The sequence below is a fragment of the Myxine glutinosa genome, chromosome 12 (assembly GCF_964187855.1).
Source record: "Myxine glutinosa chromosome 12, kmMyxGlut1.1, whole genome shotgun sequence".
In the NCBI taxonomy this organism is placed as follows: domain Eukaryota; kingdom Metazoa; phylum Chordata; class Myxini; order Myxiniformes; family Myxinidae; genus Myxine; species Myxine glutinosa.
In genome coordinates this window covers 25,806,131-25,828,636 of record NC_136272.1, presented here as the reverse complement: position 1 = coordinate 25,828,636, position 22,506 = coordinate 25,806,131, and the positions used below count along the sequence as shown (strand labels likewise).

The window sequence follows — 22,506 nt, the reverse complement described above, 5'->3', positions numbered from 1 at the left end:
GCCAGTTTGGTGATTTGGTCCACCCAAGACAAGTTCTTCCTCCTCTGCACCCTGACTCCTGACATACATTTCCCTCTTCCTCACCACAGGAACGGAGAATGTCAACAAAACACAAAACCAATCATAACTATCCCAACTAGAATGGCACTCAGTAGAGAGCATACCTCCACCAGGTGAACAGTTTAAGTTTTGTATCCCACTGATACATATCTGGATCCAGACCTGAACCAAATTCTATTCGGCTTGTTCTTGTGAATGAATGAATGAATGAATGATGAATGATCGTTTTAAGTCCATTTTCACCGCTAGAGCGGGGGTTAGCACCTAAACAATTGTCACCTAACCTAATTGTCATTGTCAATGTTCTTGTCACCTAACCAATTCATGCACCTAGTTTTGTCAAAACTCGTCCATGTCAAAACTCGTCCCTAACTTTTTGAGACATCCTGCTATATATCGTTTTGGTCCAATCTCTCAATGGTGAAGAATCACTTAAATTCTTCTATCTAGAAACAGATCTTCACCAAAATCGAATCGATTCGTCCATTCCTTCTCATACACAAAACCTCTGCACTAAGTTTCGTCCAAATCCATCCATAACTTTTTGAGATATCCTGCTATATGTCGGTTTTAGCCCTATCACTCAATGGTGGTGGTGGGTGGTTCGTGTGCAGCCACCCGACTGCTGGTTGCATCATTTTTCTGTGGGCGAGTCTACCGTTGATGCAATATCTTTCTATAACCAGTTATCTGGTACTCATTTTGCCGACCTTGGAAAGATGACAGGCTGAGTCAACCCCACCTGGCGTTAATGCAACGGGATTCGAACTCAGGACCTGAGGGTCCCAAGCCCGCCACCCTAACCATTAGGCCAACACCAGATGATACTCAATGGTGAAGAATCACTTAGAAGATTCTACGAGCCGGAACCAGATCTCGATCTTCACCAAAATTAAACTCATTTTTCCTTGTCACACACCAAGCCTCTCCACCAAGTTTCGTCCAAATCCGTCCACAACTTTTTGAGATATCCTGCTATGTATCGTTTTTGGCCCTATCTCCCAATGGTGAAGAATCACTTGAAAAATTATACTAGCTGGATCCGAATCCAGATCTTCACTAAAATCTAATCATTTCGTCCTTGTCACATACGCTACCTCTCTGCCAAATTTCATCCGAATCCGTCCACAACCTTTTGAGATATCTTGTTCACAGACAAACAGATAGGGGTGAAAACAACCTCCATCCACCTTTAGTGGCGGAGGTAATTAATGACCAAAATAATCAACAAGCCATGGAAAGATGCATTAGGTATACCAGAAAGTAATGCACGTTTTTAAGCTGTGTATACAGCTTATGTATATTACTCTATTACTTTCCGGTACACCTAACGCATCAAATTTAGGGCAACAATACGCTATCATGTGCACAGCTTAGAAGACTTTCATTTTCCCCAACTACTTTCTCTGCATCTCTAACCTTATTCGACTTATTCAATTACTCCCGCTTTCTTGTTTTTTTTTTGGGGGGGTGGGGGCGGGGGGGAGAGAGGATGTTTTTGGTCCAAGTCTTTTGCAAACCAGCTGGCCAGGCTTGACATTAACTTGGCTAGGGAGCCAGCGATGCAACAACATGCTGACTCTTCACGAAAGACGGTAAGGGCTTTTTTAACATCCAGCAACGACCCGTGCTGGCAGATGACTCCTACGGCTTAACATCTTTCCAATGGACAGCACGCATGCATGCCAAAAACAATAATCCATGAGTAAACAGATTATGGTACAGCAGATTTTAAACATAAAGGTAACCAACAGCAAAACAAATAATGTTGAAAATGCGGCTGGATGCATTACCTGCATAGTTGGAAAAAAGTCGGCTGAACGCTGCAAAACGATTACTTTGCAGCCACTGCTGAGCCTCTTGGATAGATGCAGATGACAGCAACTGATTGTTACAAGAAAATCCACAAACCAAGACATCATTCCTGCACCATAATAACATATGCTTATGAAAATAAAACGTAAAATAGTTCACAATCACATAAATACAATGGTTAAAATCAATTTATTCTTAGAACTACAGTTATGATGTGTACATCGACGTCACACTTCAATGCAGCATGCTGAAACCGCCATATAAAAACCAAAGAGATCCCACCAACCTGTCTACGATGCGTGAGAAACAGACATTGGAACTCAGGCTCAAGCCGAGACAATCCAATAACATGGTGAGCCTTGGACTCAAAGTACTCCAGGGAAGGAAGATGGGAAGCAGCTGCACAAATCCAGAATAAGAACCCTGATTCATTGAATGATGATCAGCTCAGAATAAACTAAGCTCTGCAGGGCATAGAGAATTGTCAGCCTGCCTTAAAAGCTAGTTTGGTGATTTGGTCCACCCAAGACAGGTTGTGATAAATTGTGAGGCCGAGGATGTCCAGGGACTGCACCTCTTCCAGAGCTTGTCCAGTTAAGTAGATTGGGGGAAGGAGTGAGAGTATGGCAAGGGAGGTCAGTGAGACAGGGTTTTAAAGCCAACCTTTGCGAGAGAGAGCGAGGGCATTGGAACTTCCTTCTTTGAAAGACATATTCCTGGCAGCTGACCAATGATTTGTCTTTTCTCGATATGCAAAGGCAAAGATGGATGCTGCAACAGTCTGCTTCTTAGAAGTATGGTGTACTATACTGCACCACAGGGTGGAGTCTTCAGCAAAACTGTGCAGAGGACGATCGAAGAAAGCGGAGAGATCATTGAAGAAGAAATAGAGTAAGAATATGGTGCGTCCTAAAAAACTGGCTTCCAGTTTCAAGTGTCAAGAAAGTGTCAAGAAAGACCAGTGTCAAGAAAGAGATCTTCAGATAGAATGCCATCAGGAGCTACAAGCTGTTCCAACTAACAGATAAATGTGACAAGTATTCAAGAAGGGGCCCCTGTATACCTTCCGTAGCAGGGGCGGATCCAGGGATTTCAAGACGGAGGGGTGCACCAAGCCATAGCGCCGAAGGGGGAGGGGGTGGTAAAGGGGGTTCTGGGGGTCCTCCCCTCGGAATTTTAAAAAAAAAATTGATTGTCAGAAACGGCATTTCATGCGTTCTTTGAAGTTTCTGCAGCTCCTTGCATTCTTTCCTGGTCCAAAAGTTCAGCAGATTCGCGATGACTAATGGCCAGATCGCCAAACTGGTGCACCAACTTTCCCAGCTGTTCCTTCTGCTATAAAATGATGGTGTGTGTGTGTGTGTGTGTGTGTGTGTGTGTGTGTGTGTGTGTGTGTGTGTGTGTGTGTGTGTGTGTGTGTGTTAAAACATCTGAGCGTTGGTAAGCTGCCTGGAACGTTCCTTATTCAAAATAATCTGGACACTCGGGCTGTTCCAGGATATTCATAGCATATAATTTATCATCGAAAATCCGAAGGGGGGTGGGGGGGTGCGCACCCCCTGCACCCTCACCCCACCCCCCGAATCCGCCAGTGAGCAGACGACTTGGATAGAAAGGCTGGATGCCAGACAGTACTGAAAGATGACCAGAGATATAACGCTGATCACTCATCATTTGAGATTAAGTGCACACATCCATTGTTGGAGTAAATGAAGCAACATTTCCATGGTAGAATACAACATTTCCCTTTGTAAGAGTTTTTCCCAGAGGTAAATCGTATTGTAAAATGTGCACCGAGGAGGCAGAGAGTTTTAGTTATAAAGCAGATAGAGTAAGATTGTGCTGTGTAAAACCTCCTGCCAAAGGTGAGGCAGGTGAGGCAGGTGAGGACTTGGGCAGAAAATGTACAAAGGAAACACGATGTGCTTCAAAGAAAACCATCATGGACTGTTTGACCAGCACACTGCAAGCGACAATGGGGTGGTGAGGTGAGGTGTGGAGCACTGGTTGAGGAGGGAACACTTTTTACTGAGGGTCCATCCCAGAGGGCAAGACGGCCCAGAAGATGGTGACGCCCATAGAATGTAGGCAGCCAATGAAAAGGACCCGCCATGCTTGAAGGCGGTCCCAGAATTGACGAGGGCCGTGACTGCGCGGAGCGCATCAGTTGGAGTTGGACCTGAGAGGGAGAGACATCTTTCCTTCTGCTTAGCCGCCATCTTCGACTCTCCTGGCCTTCTCATCGCCATTCAGTCTCGCCTCTTCCACCCTGAGCCGCACGTCATCAGCTACGTCGGCCTGCATGCCACAAGCTTCGTGCTTGATCAAGCCCTTGCCTGCCCCATGCTTAGTGTGCAAGTCTTGTAATTGGCACTATTTGGGGGTTAGGCATAATTGGTCTTTCATACATAAATTTGTGTGTTCCATCATCCCTAGCTATGTCTGTTGACCATCAGGTCTGTGCTGGAGTTTATAATTATCCTGTCTAACCTTGTCCCCTTATTTCATTGTAAATAAACCCGCTTTTCATTATTTAAACTAGAACAACACTCTTCGACATCACAACGTTGAACAATATGCCTCTGCCCACATTATTACATCATTATACATTGGGATGGTTCTTCAAAATGAAAGTTAGAAAAGTCAAGCTCCTAACACTAAAAAAAATTTGTATGTATAAAAAAATCCTTTTGGTGAAATTTTAAGCCATTTGGACTAAATTTATGGGTTGCACACGGAGTTTGTAATTTCACATATTTTGCTCGCATAAATGTTTGGAGTTGATTATTTATTCTCCACTGCTATACTTGTGATTTTGCCAATTACAGTTGACCTATTCAGCTCTTCCACGAGCCTCGATTCAGTATACAAAAAAAACCAAAAAAAAACTATGACCTTGCTATGTACTGCACATTTTGAAGTTGTTTTGAAGTTAATTGAATACAGTACAGCTGTACTCTGGTGTATGCAGGTGCTCTCATTGAAGAGTACTGTTATGAATTTTGGGTAGGGGGATATATAGATCCAGGTAGATCTGCATGGGTAGATGCTCCGATGTCACGAAGAAGAAGAACCATCTCGATGTAAGTAAGTCAGGGACCCGTCTCGCCCGTTTGTCGGATTAAGTGTATATCTGTGATCATACAAGGATGATCGTGTGATAGGTAGAGCAGGGATTATGCTAATTCCCCCGTGTGTCGAACCTGTGATCATACCTGTGTCCCGTATGGCAACGCATCATATACATTAGTTAGGTCCAATAGCGCACCACACTAATTAAATCCCCCCTCCGCCACAATAACTTACAGAAGAACAGACAGGAAGCGACCACGCACTTGGGCTGACAACACCAGCATGGCGACAGACATTGCACAGGCAGGCCGAGAGCCACGCCCAGGAGGACTCGTGATTGGCCGGGGGAGGGGCGAGTAACAACCAGGTCGCCGATTGGCAGAGTAAGGAAGGTGAAGGATGTGCCACACTGATTGGCCACCGACAGATGGCATGACACCAAAGGTGCGAAGCGCTCGGCCAATCAGAGAGGAGGGCGCGAAACACAAATAAGAAGCTGCGCACTGATTGGAGGAGAAGCGCCGGTGACGTGAGGAGGGCGCGAAAGACCAGCAAGAAGCGACGTGCTGATTGGAAGGGAAGCGCGAGTGACGTCAGAGGACGTGTGATAAAAGTGAGGAGAGACTGACACCACCTTTTTCGTTCTTCGACTCTTGGCCCCTTCACTAATCTCTTCGCTTCTTCACCTCTGCCTGTCTCTTCTTGCCTTCCCGCGTTGGAGGTCCTTTCCTTTCTTCTCCTGTTGCCCTTTGCGCGTTCCTGTGCCGTCGGACCTCTCATCTTGGTTCCGGACAAGGGAGCGACTCCGCGTGGACGAGTCCGGGCACGGCCGGAGGAGCGAGCTGCACACGACTCGTTCGGGTCACGCGGAGGGCAGGTTGTACGCCAACAGACAGGACAGAGCGGTTCGCGCTGACCAGAGTCACGTCGGATGGAGCCTGACCAACCTGACATCCAGACAAAAGATAAGACGCACCACACGAACACGACGATTGCTTTATTTATCCCTTCCATTTGTCGTGTAGTCGAAGTCTGTGTGGGAGTGCTCCATTAGAGGGGTTTAGTTCATCGGCGCGTTTCTTTGTTCGCAGGATCCGGCAATAAAGCTGTGGTTATTTTTGTACCTTCAATTCTGGTTTTTTGAGTTTCTTTTCAAAGGGTGAAGACATCATCGGGGCCACCCAGGCAAGTCGGCATCCTCCCCAAACTCTCCCCCCTTCGCGTATCATGTGCCATCGATTTGGATAACGCCTCAAAGTAAGCTCGATTGCTATCCGTGATTTCCCAGTCTTCACCGAGGGGAATCACACAACAGTACAATCGTCTCCTGACAAGGGATGAAGAGCAAATCCAGTATCTGCTTCAAGTTGTGACAGAACATCGCAAGAGGTTTCCCAATTGCAGGAAATCAATGCTTTTCAGGCAACAATGAGTGGCTGGCAACCATGAGTCACTGTGCAACCCCTAAAACTTGATGTATTCAAAAAATCTTTCACATGCAGAAGTTTTACCTGAATACCATAAAAATTAAAGGTTAGGAGTAAAAAAAAAAAATATATATATATATATATATATATAATAATAATTGTTTTACTCCTAACCTTTAATAAAAATTAACGGTTAGGAGTAAAACAATTTAAAATTTTTTTTTTGCCTTATGTAGCTAAGAACCATCCAAATATATATATACAGGGTCCGCCTGGGAGGTGTGACGATTTTCAGAAAACTCGTACAGTTATTTTTAGTCGAATTTCAATTTTATTTTTTTTAAAGACTACATATATAATGCCATTTAATACACTAACAAAGACATTTTAAAAATGTAATTCATGTTTGAATTGGGTATAACAATGCAAGTGGGGGGCCTAGCGCATGCGTGATGGCTGTTGGTTACTCGTTGTTAGGCGCCATTTCAGTAGCCATGGAGCTGTGGAGTGTGGACGATTGAGCATCGCGTCTTTGTTGTTGAGACGTTTATTCAAACGGGTAGTTCGGTGGTGCTTACACAGCGCAGATTTCGTACTCACTTCAATGTTGGTCGACGTGGCGCCATTCCGTCTCGAAACACAATATTGAAGTGGGTAAAAAACTTCAGGACAACTGGATCTGTGAGGCCGGGAGCAGCTCGGGGAGGTGATCGAACCGTTAGGACCCCGGAAAACATCGAAAGGGTTCGACAAGCTGTGGAGGCCAGCCCTCGTCGGTCAGCGGTACGGCACGCTCGCGCTCTACGGATGTCAGACAGATCAGTTCGTCGAATTTTGCACTTGGACCTTCATTATCACACGTACAAAATCATGGTGGTTCAAGAACTGCAGCAGAATGATTTCGTACGGCGGTTTACGTTCGCAGAAAGAATGCTGGAACTGCTGAGGGATGCTGCTGTGCTGAGAAATGCTGGAACTTTTCCGCGCGTCTGCAAGAATGCTTGGACAATAACGGCCGCCATTTAGATGATGTCATTTTTCAAACATGAATTACATTTTTTTAAATGTCTTTGTTACAGTGTATTACATGGCATTATATATGTAGTCTTTAAAAAAATTAAAATTGAAATTCGACTAAAAATAACTGTGTACGAGTTTTCTGAAAATCGTCACACCTCCCTGACGGACCCTGTACTTGTACCAAGTTTGATTTAAATGCCTTCAGCTGTTCTTAAGTTATCACATTTTTACCTGACACGACCTCTGACCTTTTGATTGCATCATCCAATCAGCTCATCTTTGCATCATATATACTTATACCAAGTTTGTTCAAAATCCCATCACTGGTTCATGAGTTGGCGCGGTAACATAATTTTTATTTGACATGACCTCTCACTTTTGACATCTTGACCCCAAAATCCAATCAGTTCATCTTTTCATTATTATACATACCTGTATCAAGTTTGACTTCGATCCCTTCAGCCATTCTTAAGTTATCCCGGTAACGACATAATTGAGATAATTAATTGTAACTTAACATGACCTCTGATCTTTGACCTATTGACCCCAAAATATTGAATCAGTTTATCTTCGCATCATAATATATAATTATACCAAGTTTGGTGAAAATCCCAGGACTGGTTCACAAGTTAGCTCAATATCAGAATTTTTACCTGATGGGACGTCTGAAATTTGACCATTGACCTCTTGACCCCAAAATCTAATCAGTTGATCACTACATCAGTATGCATACCTGTACCAAGTTTGACTTCGATCCCTTCAGCCGTTCTTAAGTTATAAACCTATCACAGACTTTGACCGTTGACCTCTTGAACCCAAAAGCAAATCGGTATTCATAACACATACTTGTACCAACTTTGGTCAGAATTCCATCACTGGTTCACAAGTTATTGCGTAACAGGATTATTACCCAACATGACCTCTGACCTTTGACCTCTTGACCCCAAAATATAATCAGTTAATCTTTACCTCATTATACATACTTGCACCAACTTTGACTAAGATCCCTTAAGCCATTCTCAAATCATCACAGTAATGCAAATTCATCACGACGGATGGATGGGCGGATGGTCAGACAGCCGGACGGACAACCCAAAAACATAATGCCTCTGGTGACTTCGTCAGCGAAGGCATAAAAAATGTTTTCCCACCTTTTGTCTTTCATGCGCGTTCCACCAACAGGTTCGCTTTCAGTTGGATGAACCTTTGGGAATCATAAACTAAGGGGTGTTGCAAAAGATTTAACCTTTTTTTCCCCCGAGAACCCGTTACGGTTGTGCACGCATTCGGGGGAAAAAAAGGTAAAATGTTTTGCAACACCCCTTAATATTGAACGCAGTATCACAAACACCATTTCGTTCCTTCGCAGAGGTTTCCGACCATTCTACTCAGAGCATTTGTTAATGGACCCCTTGACAAGATAGTATTTTACCATTTGTGAACATTTAGAGATATAGTGAAGCTCAAAAACAGACTAGTAACCTGGCGATGAGAAAAACAAGTAATGAGTGTAACCCACTGTGACTGCAGTGAAAAACAAAACATAAAAGACAAAGTAAGTTTTGCACTTACATGACCTCCTGGGATAACAGCACCTTCACTTTGATGGTTTGGGGAAGAACAATCACTGCTGTAAACACAAGGTACAAATGCACACAATTCCAATGTTAGCTCACCTAATCTTCTAAAATTTCTCCAGTTCACCATCTGAGATATTGATGAAAATATTTTGGAAAAAAAATTAAAATATATATTTAAAAAACCAACACCTTCATGGGTAAAATTCAGCCCCAATTTCAAGTCGATTCAGGGTCACATAGCCCTCTAGAAAGACGGTGCTATGCCAATTTTTTTGCATTCACAAATCCCATTTGTTTAATTGAAGTTTTTGGAGGCTCACATATTGGCACTGGATAACGATAGCAACCTGAATGTTTGAATGTTTGAACACTGAGTAATTTTGACCAAAGTTTTCATGTGCACACTTTTCTTCTCTTCTCTTCTCTTCTCTTCTCCATTTTTGGACCTAGCCAAGGTATTTTTATTTTTATTTTTTTGTATACTGAATCGAGGCTCGTGAAAGAGCTAACATTTACTTCACAAACAAATCAACCAGACAAACAAAATATATAAAAAGAGGGAGCGGAAAACAAGATGGGGAGAGAAGGGGAAGCACACAAACACAACATTTGAGAGCAGAGAGATGTGTGGAAGGGAGAGGGCTTGGGGGGAGGAGGCGTGGGAAGGGGGGGGGGGTGGAGGGAGAAGTATAAAACACAAGGACACCAAGGACTTCCAGGACAGAAGTTGGTATTTCAAAAAAGTGGAATTGGGGTGAAATTAGCGGGGGTAGAAAAGATCAAGGTTTTGGATGGGGGAAGACAAGAGATGGTGGTGAACAGCTGTTTTAAAGACCTGGAGGGTGGAGTGGGATTGAAGAGAGTGAGGGAGTTTGTTCCAGAGGCGGGAGAAAAGAGGAATGAAGGAGTGAAGGTGAGCAGAGAGTCTTGATTTTGGCAGTTTGACCATAAGAGGGTTGCAGGCAGATCTTGTGCGACCTGTAGGAATATTTGCGGGACAGAGCCCAGAGAGAGCTGGGGGGGAAAGGCCAGAGAGGAGTCGGTAGAAGACGGAAAGACCACCAACCTGCCTGTGGTGAGTGAGTGAGAGGCCCTTGGAGTTAGCTTCATCGCGGGAGATTCCAATGATTCTGAATGCTTTGGTTTCAACAGCGTGAAGATGAGCTAGGTGTGAGGCAGGAGCACCAGCCCAGAGGGGAGAGCAGTATTCCATTGAGCTGCGGATGAAAGCCTTGTATGTGGTGAGGAGCTCAGGTGTGCCAAGGAAGGACTTCGCACGACGGAGGATGCCCAGTCGGCGACTGGCTTTGGAGGCCAGATTTGAAATGTGGTTTCAAACAAGTACAGATACATTCAACCGCCCCCATGCCAAATAATTAAATATCCTACAGCGCGGCATTGCCGGGGCGCCTCAGGCGCCCGGCAATACCGCAGTGCAGCTCATAGAGGCTGCATTGGGAGGGAGAGGTGTACACTAAGTGATTGATTAATTGTATAATTAAAATCAATAAAAGATCATCACAAAATATTTTCTGAATCAATTGGCTAATAGCATAACTAAACCACTGGTGCTTCATCCGAAGATGTATCTTTTAGAAATTTAATTAAATAAGTCATTAATAAAAAATTAAATAATTAATCGATTAATCAATAAATAATTAATCAATTAATCAATAAATAATTAATCGATCAAATGATTAATCAATAAATCAAAAATATCCTTGATAGCCACATCATTTGGTCACTGTCATGTCCAAATATTAGCTTTCAAGCTCAAAAGGTGCCTGAGATATTGGCCAAATGAGAAAGAAAATAAATAAATGATTAGTAATGAAAATAAATAAATAATAATCATTAAAAAATTAAATTATTAATCAATTCGGTCAGAGAACACATAAACCACCACCATTTCATCAGAATCTGTAACTTAAAAAAAAAAATTTTTTTTAGTCATTAATCGGATAATTAAATAATTAATCAATTAATTGATTAATTAATAAATCAAAAATGGCCTTTGCAGCGAAATCACCTGGTCATTGGCATGTCCAAATATCAGCTTCCTAATTCAAAAGGTGCCTGAGTTAATGGTCAGAAGAGAAAGGAAATTTGATTAATTAATAAGTACTTAATTAATCGCTAACAATTAAATAACTCCTCAATTAATTGATTAATCAAAAAACAAATAAAAATCACCCACAGGGTGAACCGTATCTTGCCAAAATGTGAACATGAGTGACTTGCTTCAGGTCACACTGAGGTGAACAGAACTGCTATCCACTAGTTTGTGCTAAAGGGTATCTCTAAAAGACTCTGATATGCGAACTTACAAGAGTTTCCAAAGGGAACTGTGCTCTACAGAGTGACCTAAACAATGCGAACTAAAGCAATACAATATACATGAAAAGTGCAGTTTTTTCGTCATAACGCCGTCAAATGACGTCACATTGTCAAACTAGTTATATGTTTGGAAAGCACTCAACAAGGGCTTCAATTTGAGGTACTACTCGATATGGTAACTGAAACTTGAAAATTTTACCTTTTGGTCAAAATTGAATGACCTTCAAAATGACCTTGAAGGTCAAGGCCGATCGACACCAAAAACTAATCAACTGAGCGCCATACCACACCCTATATACCCACCAAGTTTGGAGATCATAAGATCAAAGTTACTCAAAAAATAAGGGTTTCGTAATTTGACCTTGGGGTCAATAATTTTCGACCTCCAGCGCTAACCATGAAGGTCAAGGCCGATCGCCACCAAAAACTAATCAGCTGAGCGCCGGACCATATACTAGATTCCCATGAAGTTTGGAGACGATCCGATCAAAGTTACTCAAAAAATAAGGGTTTCGTTGACCTCCATGATTGACCGCAAAGTGACCTTGACCTTTGACCTTGACCTTCAAAATTTTGTGTGCTGAAGGGTATCTCTATAGGACTCTGATATGCGAAGTTACAGGAGTTTCCAATAATAACTGTGGTCTACAGAGTGATCTAAACGTGAAAAAAAATGATTAACCACAAACAAAAAAAAAAACAAACAAACAAACATACAAGCTGACTAATACATCTTGCAAAAACTTCGTTTTGGCAAGATAAAAACACCGTTTTTGACAAAGGACTTGCTCACTATTGTGCCGAAATTTCAGCTTCCTAACTCAAAGGATGGCTGAGATATCGCCCGGACAAACAAACAAACAAGGAAGGAAGAAAACAAACAAACAAACAAACAACCAGAGTGAAAACTGAGTACTCCCTTTCAGCGTGCGTCACTGCCGAGCCCCCTTCGGTGCCCAGCAATGTCGATTTGCAATGCCTGGAGATGGCATAGGAAAGGTGCGGTGTACAATAGGTGAGCTAAGACTAAATAAACCTAAGAGTAATAAACCAAAAACAAGACTGATAGTCTAAAGACGGTGTAGCCAGGCTTGTTCGATACTATAGTTGAAGAGGATAGATAGTATGACCAGGGTGGAGATACCAGTTAGCAGGTAGCAAATAATAATAATAATAATAATAATAATAATGCATTTATTTTATATAGCGCTTTTCAGGGAGCCCAAAGATGCTTTGACAGAGTGCAAAACATAATGCATAGCAAAAGATAAAAACAATTGCAAAAAAACAAGAATCAATAGGGAAATATTCAAAGCAAAAAGGAGGGAGAAGGAGAAGTGATAGTCAGGGGTTAAATGCTGTGGGTTAAATGTTGAATGCAGTGTTGAACAGGTGGGTCTTGAGTGATGTTTTGAATGTGGTGAGTGAGGAGGAGTCTCTGATGGTGTGAGGTAGTGAGTTCCAGAGGGTGGGAGCAGCGATGGAGAAGGCCCTGTCCCCCCAGGATCTGAATTTGGTCCGGATGGGGGGGGGGGGGGGGGGGGTCAGGAGGTTGGTACCAGCAGAGCGGAGGTTGCGGGTGGGAGTGTGTCTGGAGAGGAGGTCAGCCAGGTAGGATGGGGCCAGGTTATGGAGGGCTTTGTAGGTCAAGAGGAGGATTTTGTACTGGATTCTCTGGGAGATGGGGAGCCAGTGAGGCTTGTAAAGGACGGGGGTGATGTGGTCATGGGTCCGGGAATGGGTGAGTAGACGGGCAGCGGAGTTCTGAATGTATTGGAGTTTATTGGTGATTGTTGAGGGTGAACCATAGAGGAGGCTATTGCAGTAGTCCAGACAGGAGGTGATGAAGGCGTGGATGAGGGTTTCTGCAGCCATGGAGGAGAGGGATGGACGGAGACGGGCGATGTTTTTCAGGTGAAAGAAGGCCGTCTTTGTGATCTGTTTAGTGTATTTGTCGAAGGAGAGGGTTTGGTCAAAGATGATGCCAAGATTCCGGATGTGAGGGGAGGTGGATACTGGGATACCGTCGATGTTGGGGGCAAAGTTATGGGTGGATTTGGTGAGCGTTTCTGGGCCAATGATGATTATTTCAGATTTATCATAGTTAAGTTTGAGGAAGTTGATTTGAAGCCAGGATTTTATTTCAGTGGTGCAGTTTGTCAGGATAGAGTGGGTGGCGGTGGAGATGGACTTGGTGGAGATGAAAAGCTGGATGTCATCGGCGAAGCAGTGGAATTGGAGACCATGACGGCGGATTAAGTGACCGAGGGGGGACAGGTACAGGATGAAGAGGAGGGGGCCAAGAACTGAACCTTGGGGGACACCTTGGGGGAGGGGAGCAGTGGGGGATTTGCAGTTATTGATGGAGATGAACTGGCGTCTGTCAGAGAGGTATGATTTGATCCAAGAGAGGGCAGTGCCGGTAATGTTAAAGGTGGTTTCAAGTCGGGTGAGGAGGATGGTGTGATTGATGGTGTCAAAGGCGGCGCTGAGGTCGAGGAGGATGAGAATGTTGAGGTTGCCAGCGTCAGAGGAGAGGAGAAGGTCGTTGGTGATTTTGAGGAGAGCAGTTTCAGTACTGTGGTTGGAGCGGAATCCGGATTGGAATGTTTCATACAGGTTATTGGCAGAGAGGTGATGTTTGAGTTGAGTGGCTACAGCGCGTTCCAAAACTTTTGACAGAAAGGGTAGGTTGGAGATGTGTGTGTGTGTGTGTATATATGTATGTATGTATGTATGTATGTATGTATGTGTGTATGCATGTATGTATGTATGTATGTATGTATATATGTATATATGTATATATACATATATATATATATATATATACAGACTTGGCATTTAATATGGAATATTTTTTTGGTGGGGTGAACTTCCTTTTCAAGATGTCTTTGAACCAAAAGTTCATTGGAATTATGTGGGAATTATTCTAGATTTGGTTAATGTGACCTTTAAAAGAAACAAAAACCACATTTGACATTTCGAAACAAATAAATTGATCTTTGAAAGTGATGTAAACTGATATCAAACTCAATTCATGGACAGTACTGTGTTAAACCTCTGAACGTTTTCCAGAAGTATCTCTTTATTTTGCACATTAGCCAAAAAATTTTTTAACAAAAACAAAAGTTAAATTACGCCTGGGATTACGGACAGTAAAATTACAGTTCAGTACTTCGTGTAACCCCCACAAGCATTCAGGAGAGCACGTACACGTTGAGGCATGCTGTTCACAAGATCTGCCATGGTTTGGACAGGAATCGCTTGCCATGCAGTGACAATAGCCTGCTGCAATTCACGCACAGAGGTCGGCTGCTGGTCCAAGTGGTCGATTTGACACGTTAATTCTGCCCACAAGTTCTCTATCAGATTCATATACAGGGACATGGCAGGCCACTCCATATGCTCTGCACCACGGTCAGCAAGAAAGTGTTGGATCATGCGAGCACGATGAGGCCATGCATTGTCATCTTGGAAGACAAAGTTTCCTCGAAAGGCTGCACGAGCAAATGGAAGCAATGTTTCTTCCAGAATGGTCCTGTACTTGAACTGTTTCAGGTTTCCATTCAGAACAACCAGGTCAGTTTTGCCCCCTGCATGAAAATCAGCCCAAACGGCCACCCCACCACCTCCAGCTTGGACTCTTGGCACTATACAATCTTTGTTGTAGGCTTCATGCACTTGTCTGCGCACTCGGACGTGGCCATCTTGATGATAGACCAGAAATCTAGACTCGTCACTGAAGATCATGTGATTCCAGTGTCCTGGCTGCCATTGACGGTGCTCTCTGGCACACTGCAATCGGCGCTGGCAGTGTTGTCTGGTCAGGCGTGGCTTTCTCAAGGGATGCCTGGCATGATAGCCTGCTTGAACCAGTCGTTGGTTGTCTAGCCTTCTGGATACAGGCACATTTGTCAGTTGCTGCCACTCAGCCCTAAGCCGATTAGCTGACTTGGTACAGCCATTGCGGACTAACCGGTGCAGCTGGCGATCATCCCTCCTTGTGGTTCTACGGGGATGTCCTGGCCTCAGTATTGGAGTAGGGACACCCCTCTGAGCATTTCGTTTCAGGATCTTTGACACCTGACCTTGAGTGATGCCATACTGCCGAGCAATAGCACGCTGTTTCATGCCGTAATTTCGTAAAGCCACCACTCCATGACAAACAGCATTGTCGAGTTGACGGACCATCTCCAGAGGAAGCGGCAATAACTTTTGGAGACGTGCAGCAGTTGTTTTCCACTAATACAGAACGCAACAACCCTGTATACCCGACTGTGAAGCCAATCATCAAATGCACCTGTCCGTACATTTTGCCACGCCACCTGTGATATAATCCTGTTGTTGACTTCTTGCTGCGACAATCAGTGACATGGTTCTTTTAACAAATATATCACCAAAGTGTAAAAGAAACTCACCAGATTGATATACTGAGTTAAGAAAGTAAACCCAAGTCAAGGAAAAAAAAAATTCCATATTAAATGCCAAGTCTGTATATATATATATATATATATATATATATATATATATATATATATATATATATATATATATATATATATATATATATATATATATATACAGTGGAACCTTGACTTACGAGTGCCCCAACTTACGAGTTTTTCGAGATACGAGCCGTCGCTCCGGCAGTTTATTGCTTTGAGATGCGAGCCGAGATCCGAGTTACGAGCTTTCGCCACCCGGTCACGTGGTTATCTTGCCGTTCAAGTACGTATCTCTGTCGTATAGCGCTGCGTTTTAGTTTTCGCATTTTGGTTATTTCGAGTTCACGCCGCCAGGTGGGTTCTGGTCACGTGGTTATCTTGCCGTTCAAGTACAGTACGTATCTCTGTCGTATAGCGCTGCGTTTTTGTTTTCGCATTTTGGTTATTTCGAGTTTACGCCGCCAGGTGGGTTCTGGTCACGTAGTTATCTTGCCGTTCAAGTACAGTACGTATCTCTGTCGTATAGCGATGCATTTTAGTTTTCGCATTTTGGTTATTTCGGAAAATTTCATGTTCATGTCGAACATTTCATGTTCATGTTCATGTTTTCATGTTCATGCCATGCCAGGCCACAACTTGTTCAGAGTGCCGGCGATAGCTCGCCTTCTCTTTGTGGAAAACACGGTGAGATCCTTAACATCCAACAACTAATGGGACGCAAACGGGGCGCCCAGTTTAGCGGTACACACATTGATGAATCACCCTGCCTGTGATTCACCCATGACAGGTTATAGCTGGGTCGGGATTCAAACCCAGGCTGGACAGTTTAGACTTTAGAGTCAAGTGTGCGTACCTCCAGTCCAGGCCATCCTGCCAACTTGTATGCTGCATACAGGTGAAATATAAAGCGCGAGATATTTTTATATATACTGTATATTTTAAAAAAAATTGGTGTGGTTTTTGGCGGGCTGGAACGTATTAATAGCATTTCAATGCATTTCAATGGGGAAATTTGATTTGAGATACGAGCAATTTGAGTTACGAGCTCGGTCACGGAACGAATTAAACTCGTAAGTCAAGGTTCCACTGTATATTGTTACGGACACGGCTAGGATGTTGTTTGCCGAGCGGTTGGCCGCCGCGCCCGAACAGTTACCCCGACTAACCCGATTCCTGAACGTTGGCCAAAATCGCGCCACAGATATTCAATGGGGAAAAGACTAAAGCGAAGGATGTGAAGAAGAAGAAGAAGACAGAAGTAGGGAATACGGATATAATTTATTTTCTATTTACAACCAAAAGTAACCAAGGAGAAGGAAGGATAATAAAATAATTTACAGAAGAATCAAAGAGACACAGTGAAAATCGCTAGCTTATCTAAACAGGCTTAAATAATACCCTGGGACAAGACACACAGAACAAACTCACGTACACGAATGGGGAAATTGCAGGCAGGATTGGCTGGAAGGAGGTGGGTGGCTGGAGGGGGAGGAAGGCACGGAGCTGGCTGAAGCTTGATCCCGCACGGGACGTCGGGCTGGACCTCGACGGCCGCCGATGCCACCGATCCTGTCGTGTGCGCGGGGTAACGGGTCGGAGCTGCTTGGTGGAGCCAACGCTGCTGGTGGGGGGTCTGGCGTGACGGGTTCTCTCTCCCTCTCTCACAAACTCCAAAACTCTTTCTCTCTTTGCTTCGCTTCGCCCCTTCTCTCCTCTCTCTTTCTTCGTCCAACCCAGTCCAACTCAGTCCTCTCTTGCTTAGTCCAACCACTTCTTTTCTCTTGCTTTCGCGCGCGCTCTATATAGCGCCTCAGGCGATCAAGCCGCTGGTGTCCAGGACACGCCCATCGGTCAGCTCGCCTCGGCCCTGATTGGTCGGCACGGCCCTCTGGCTCCGCCCTTGATGACGATGGGCGGGCACGCCCAGGAGTCGGCAGCTCCTCCCCCTTCTTCTCCGAGCCGACCTCGTGGCGAATGGAGTCGCGGAGGGAACAGTTGGCAATTGTTGGAAGGGGAATGTGAATGAAAGGGGATCTACTCTTATTTCACTTGGTGCAATGGAGTATTTAAATTAATGGAAGACACAGCCTTACACTAATACACATAATAAGGATATAACTACTGAACAGGGATATATGGTGTCCTTCGTGTATGTTTTATGGAATTAACTACGGGAACGCCCTTTGACCTTTATACAACAGACTGGAGGCAGGAGGGTCCAGAATAAAGCAATAAAAAACAAAAAAAAACACAATCCTCATATCCACAACACTGCACCCTCCTCCCCTTAGGCACGTCCCGGGCCTATGAACTTTTACCTTAGTGTGGCACGTCGGTGTAGTTCCCTCTACATTTAACCTGACCCTGAGTGTGACAGTTTTAAAACATAAATAAATATGTCCCGCTGCTCCATTGCACCCTACCTAACAGACTCACGCCCACAGCTAACCGAATTGCGGAATTGTCTTCAAACTATACATTTACGGTGGGGGCGCATTATTTACAATGACTACTTTATTTACAAAACGCAACCCAGGACCTGTGATCGTTCTTTTGGGGGCGGGGAGATAGTCTGCCCTGCATCGATGCACCATGAAAGCACCCAAAAAGGCACCAAAGCACCATCAAGCACCATTCGGTGCACAGTCATCACTGTTCATTAAAAAATAAAAACAACAAACCCTGGTGCTGGTCTTCCTCTTCGGCTCCCTCTGCTGGCCATTGTTCTCTTCCTGATGTTGTCATCTTCTTTGCTGGCGGCCTATTTGGATTAAAAAATGCACCCAACGTGTCCATTTTTATTTATTTATGGCCCACAGGGCCGACTACGTGTGGTTCATCTGTGGGGCATCGGTGCCCTGTGACCAAGGTCCGCCAGCAAGATCTCGGGCCTTCATGGCCGGTTCCAACAGAGGGGCCATGCCCCAACCCATGGGGTCCATAAGTGGTGCTCAGCGACAGATATGTGGTCCATAATGTGGTGCATCGATGCAGACAGCTGGTTCTGGGAGTTCCGGGCGCACAATGGCGGACTCCCGCACGCTCCCCTCGGCGCCCAGTGGCGCACAGGTCCTCATGTGGGAGACAAAGGGGGGAAAAGACAGATGAGCGAGGGGTAAGGTCAGGGGGGTACACTTCAATACAGGCAATGCAAGGCGAGGTGCGTATGGAGACGGAGCGGAGAAAAGCTCGTCCCTACCGTACGTCACACCCCCTGTCACCTACTCTACCCTTGCCCTTACCCCATATTTACAAAATCTACACCTTTACAAATTCGTCACTACTGTCACGTCTCCCCATATCTCTCCTATACCAAATTCGTCACCACAATCCATCTAACCAAAATTTGCCATCACCCAATTCATCATCAATCCTCATAAGGAGGGAGAGATGGAACAACAAAGCACAATGTCACACCCACGTCATGATGCGTCTCACATTCCAAACATCTGCACAATAAAAATAATAAAACATGGCATGGTGTGGAGTTACGTCACCTCAGGTGAGTGGATGCAGATGGTGCAAGGAGATTTTCATCCTAACTACTTTCTAAATGACATTAACACACTTTACACTACCCGGGGTCTTTCCCTGCCAATCCATTGGCCAACTTACACTATGGGTTCTAAAAACCAATTCCCATTGACCAAACTGTGGTGCTTCTCAATTTGGGGTCTCACTCCCCCGTTTCATCTCCCTGTGCCCTTGCACAATTTCCGGGCTGGGTCGTGTAGCTCTCCCAGCAGGTCTACCCACCTGCACACCTCCACCACTGTAGTTGCCACCCGAGCTTACCTAGCTCCTCACCCTAACCTAACTAACTGGGGAAGGCCCCTCCTGGCTCTGTCACCCCTTGGTGCCCTCTGGCACTGGGCTACCCGGGTCCGTCCTCCGGATCCTCGGGCCCCATCCACAACAACTACCGGCTCCCAGAGCCCACCTGCGGCCTCACCTGGCCGACATCCTAACAGTGGCGGAGTGTCCAATCAACTACACACACTAACAGGCTACACGCCCAGCCATTTCCACAACACTAATGCACCCATCACAACTCTCCTGTGCAACTACCCGCACCACAGATGCCAATATCCAACCACAATTTACCTGTACCCTCTACCTAACACTTACACTACCCTCCCAGGGTATTCGTGATGGGGTCCATCCTCCTTTCCCCCATCCACACCTTCACGCCATCCACTCCACTCCACAGTTTCCACCATACTCACTCCACGACCATCCATTCCAATACTCCATATATTCCACACTACTTATTCCATACACCTGTTCTCCATTCACCTGTTGTTGCACACCTGTGCAATCACACCTGGTGCCACCTGCACCCTCCTTCCTTCCTGGACCATTTGGTCAGCACAACTCACATCACTATCACTCCCTCAAACACTGCTCCATACACCTGTTCAGTTGCACACCTGTGCAATCACACCTTTTAACCACACACACGGCATCATCTAATCTACCTGTTGCCCTGCTAACTTAGTGCTCCCCGTCTTCCCTTTAAACTAAGCACATACCACGTCATTATCATCCACTCTAATCTACCTGCGTCCCCACTACAGGTATCATTGTCACTACCTAACCTTCACGTTACCTAAGGTCAATCTTTTCTAGATCCCTACACACTATATCCTAACCCTCCCGGGCTAGTTTTCACTGCCAACCCCATAACTAGTGCTCCTTTGCCCCCGCTGTGAGAGATGGCAGAGTTGCCATCCCACCACATCGGGTATCTTCTACTATCAATTTTGCACACCAAATTGCAATCAATCAAAAATTTGCCAATCACTACTAATCATCTGCCAATCCTTTGCCAATCATCAAATTTTGTTTTTCTAATTTCGGGTCCAAAACACTATCCTCATCATCACAGTCTACTCACTAGTGCCTCTCGGTGCGCCAATTCATCTCTAAAGCTCGGCTTCGTAAAGCCGAGCAATGAATGCGGGTTGTTTGGTGCCAGCGGCTGGATGCGTCCGGCACTCGGTGCAGGGAAGGCCGCTTACCCGGGCCGAGAGCCCACGCACCACCTCGGCACGGAGCCGTCCAATGGCCCGATTTCGACCTGCCGGAACGCCTCAACCACAAAGGGTTGTCGTGACGACCCTTCCTACAGGGCCGCCCGCTCCGCTTAGTGGAGCACGGACGCGGCCGTTCAAAGCGCGGCCCGGCTTGGATCTCGCACGGCGGTTCTTTCGAAACCACCGCGGATCCCCACGGCACGCAAAGCTGCCCGGTTCGCACCGAAGGCCCGATTCGGCTATACGTCGCTCTAACCGCTAACCCGGTTAGCGTCGATGCTCCACTTGCATGCTTACACCCCGCAGCCCGTTCCTTGCTCATACATCCAGCCGTCTCCATGCTCTTTGTCATTGCACCTTTCCTGGCACACCCAGGTACACTCATTCCGCTTACAGACTTTGTCACACACCTGACCACCGCACACCTTTGCACACACTCGTCGTTCGCACACCTCACCAACACACCTCTTCGCGCCCCCTCCTCGGTCACCTCCTCTGTGACGACCACAGGTGTGCTCTCACTTGCACAGCCAATCACGTGCCTCACTACCAATTCCAGCGTGCATTCCCATACGCGCTCTACCATTCCAGGTGTGCATCCTTCCATTCCAGGTGTACATCCTCTCTCACCTGCCACAACCAACTCACGCTCCGTGTCACTCTCACTACTTTTACCACCACACTCGGTCGCGCATTCACCCTTACTCTTGCCAGCGCACTCTTTCCTCATGCACCCGTCCGTTACACACCTTTCTCGCGCATCCTCCCATGACACTCTCCGTAACACTCACCACAGGTGTGCATTCTCCCTTACTCTTGACAGCGCACTCTTTCCTCGTGCACCCGTCCATTACACACCTTTCTCGCGCATCCTCTTGCGCACACTCTCCCGTTACACTCTCCATAACACTCACCACAGGTGTGCACTCTCTCGTTACATCCTCTAACACTCCCCATCCCGCGCTTCCATGTGCCCCCTCGCACACGCGCTACGACCAACTCACTCTCGACAGCACACTCACTCCTTGGCGCGCACTTTTTCCTCACACACCCCATAATCGGACATTCTCGCACACCTCCTCCTTCGCACACCGTACCTGTCGCACACTTCACCAACGGCCTCTCACGAACACCCGGGTCCACATCAACCCCCAAGCCGACTGAAGCTCCCCTCACATCATATACATTTCCACGTATATCGCCACTCACCTTGGCACCTCGTCTCCGCACCTCCTTCGCCACCTGCAAACTCTTTATTTGGTTAGCGAGCACACCATCACGATTTGAGCACCGACCTTGTACATATTCCATCACCTCCTCCTTTATCTCCCTCTTAGTTTCCCTCCATCTCTTCTTAATTTCACTCACCCCCTCTTCCACTTCCTCTAACTTTTGCTTCACCTCTTTTATTTCCCGGTGCGTCTCCTCAATTTCGTCCTCTAACGCTACCATGACCGTTTCTATGTGCGTCCTCACCTCCCGGTCCTTTGTCTCCATTACTTCTGTCACCTCGTCCAACCTCGTTGTCAGTCCCTCACGTACCATCTGACATTCCCTCTTCGTCGCTATCAAGTCGTCTTTTAGTTCTTTTTGTGTCGCCTTTAACCCTCCTAGTACCGCAGTGTTCCTTTGTACCTGCTCCACTAACTCCGTCTGTCCCACCGTCAGCTGTTCCACCTCCTGCGTCAGGTCCTCTATGCCCCCTTGTAACCTA

At 45.6% G+C, this 22,506-nt stretch overlaps 1 protein-coding gene across 6 annotated transcripts in view; it reads right to left on the bottom strand.

Moving 5' to 3' along the window:
- Positions 1 to 22,506, bottom strand: part of LOC137438082 (transcription factor CP2) — a 176,642-nt gene that overhangs the window by 57,792 nt on the left and 96,344 nt on the right. For all 6 annotated transcript variants that reach the window (XR_013621062.1, XR_013621063.1, XM_078766601.1 and 3 more), the window contains 2 exons: positions 8,967 to 9,024; positions 1,854 to 1,944 (listed from right to left, as the gene is read on the bottom strand). Coding sequence is in view for 4 of the 6 variants with exons in the window: in XM_078766601.1 (XP_078622727.1) it covers positions 1,854 to 1,944; positions 8,967 to 9,024 (149 nt within the window). In the remaining 2 variants the exon portion in view is untranslated. The remainder of the gene's footprint in view (positions 1 to 1,853; positions 1,945 to 8,966; positions 9,025 to 22,506) is intronic.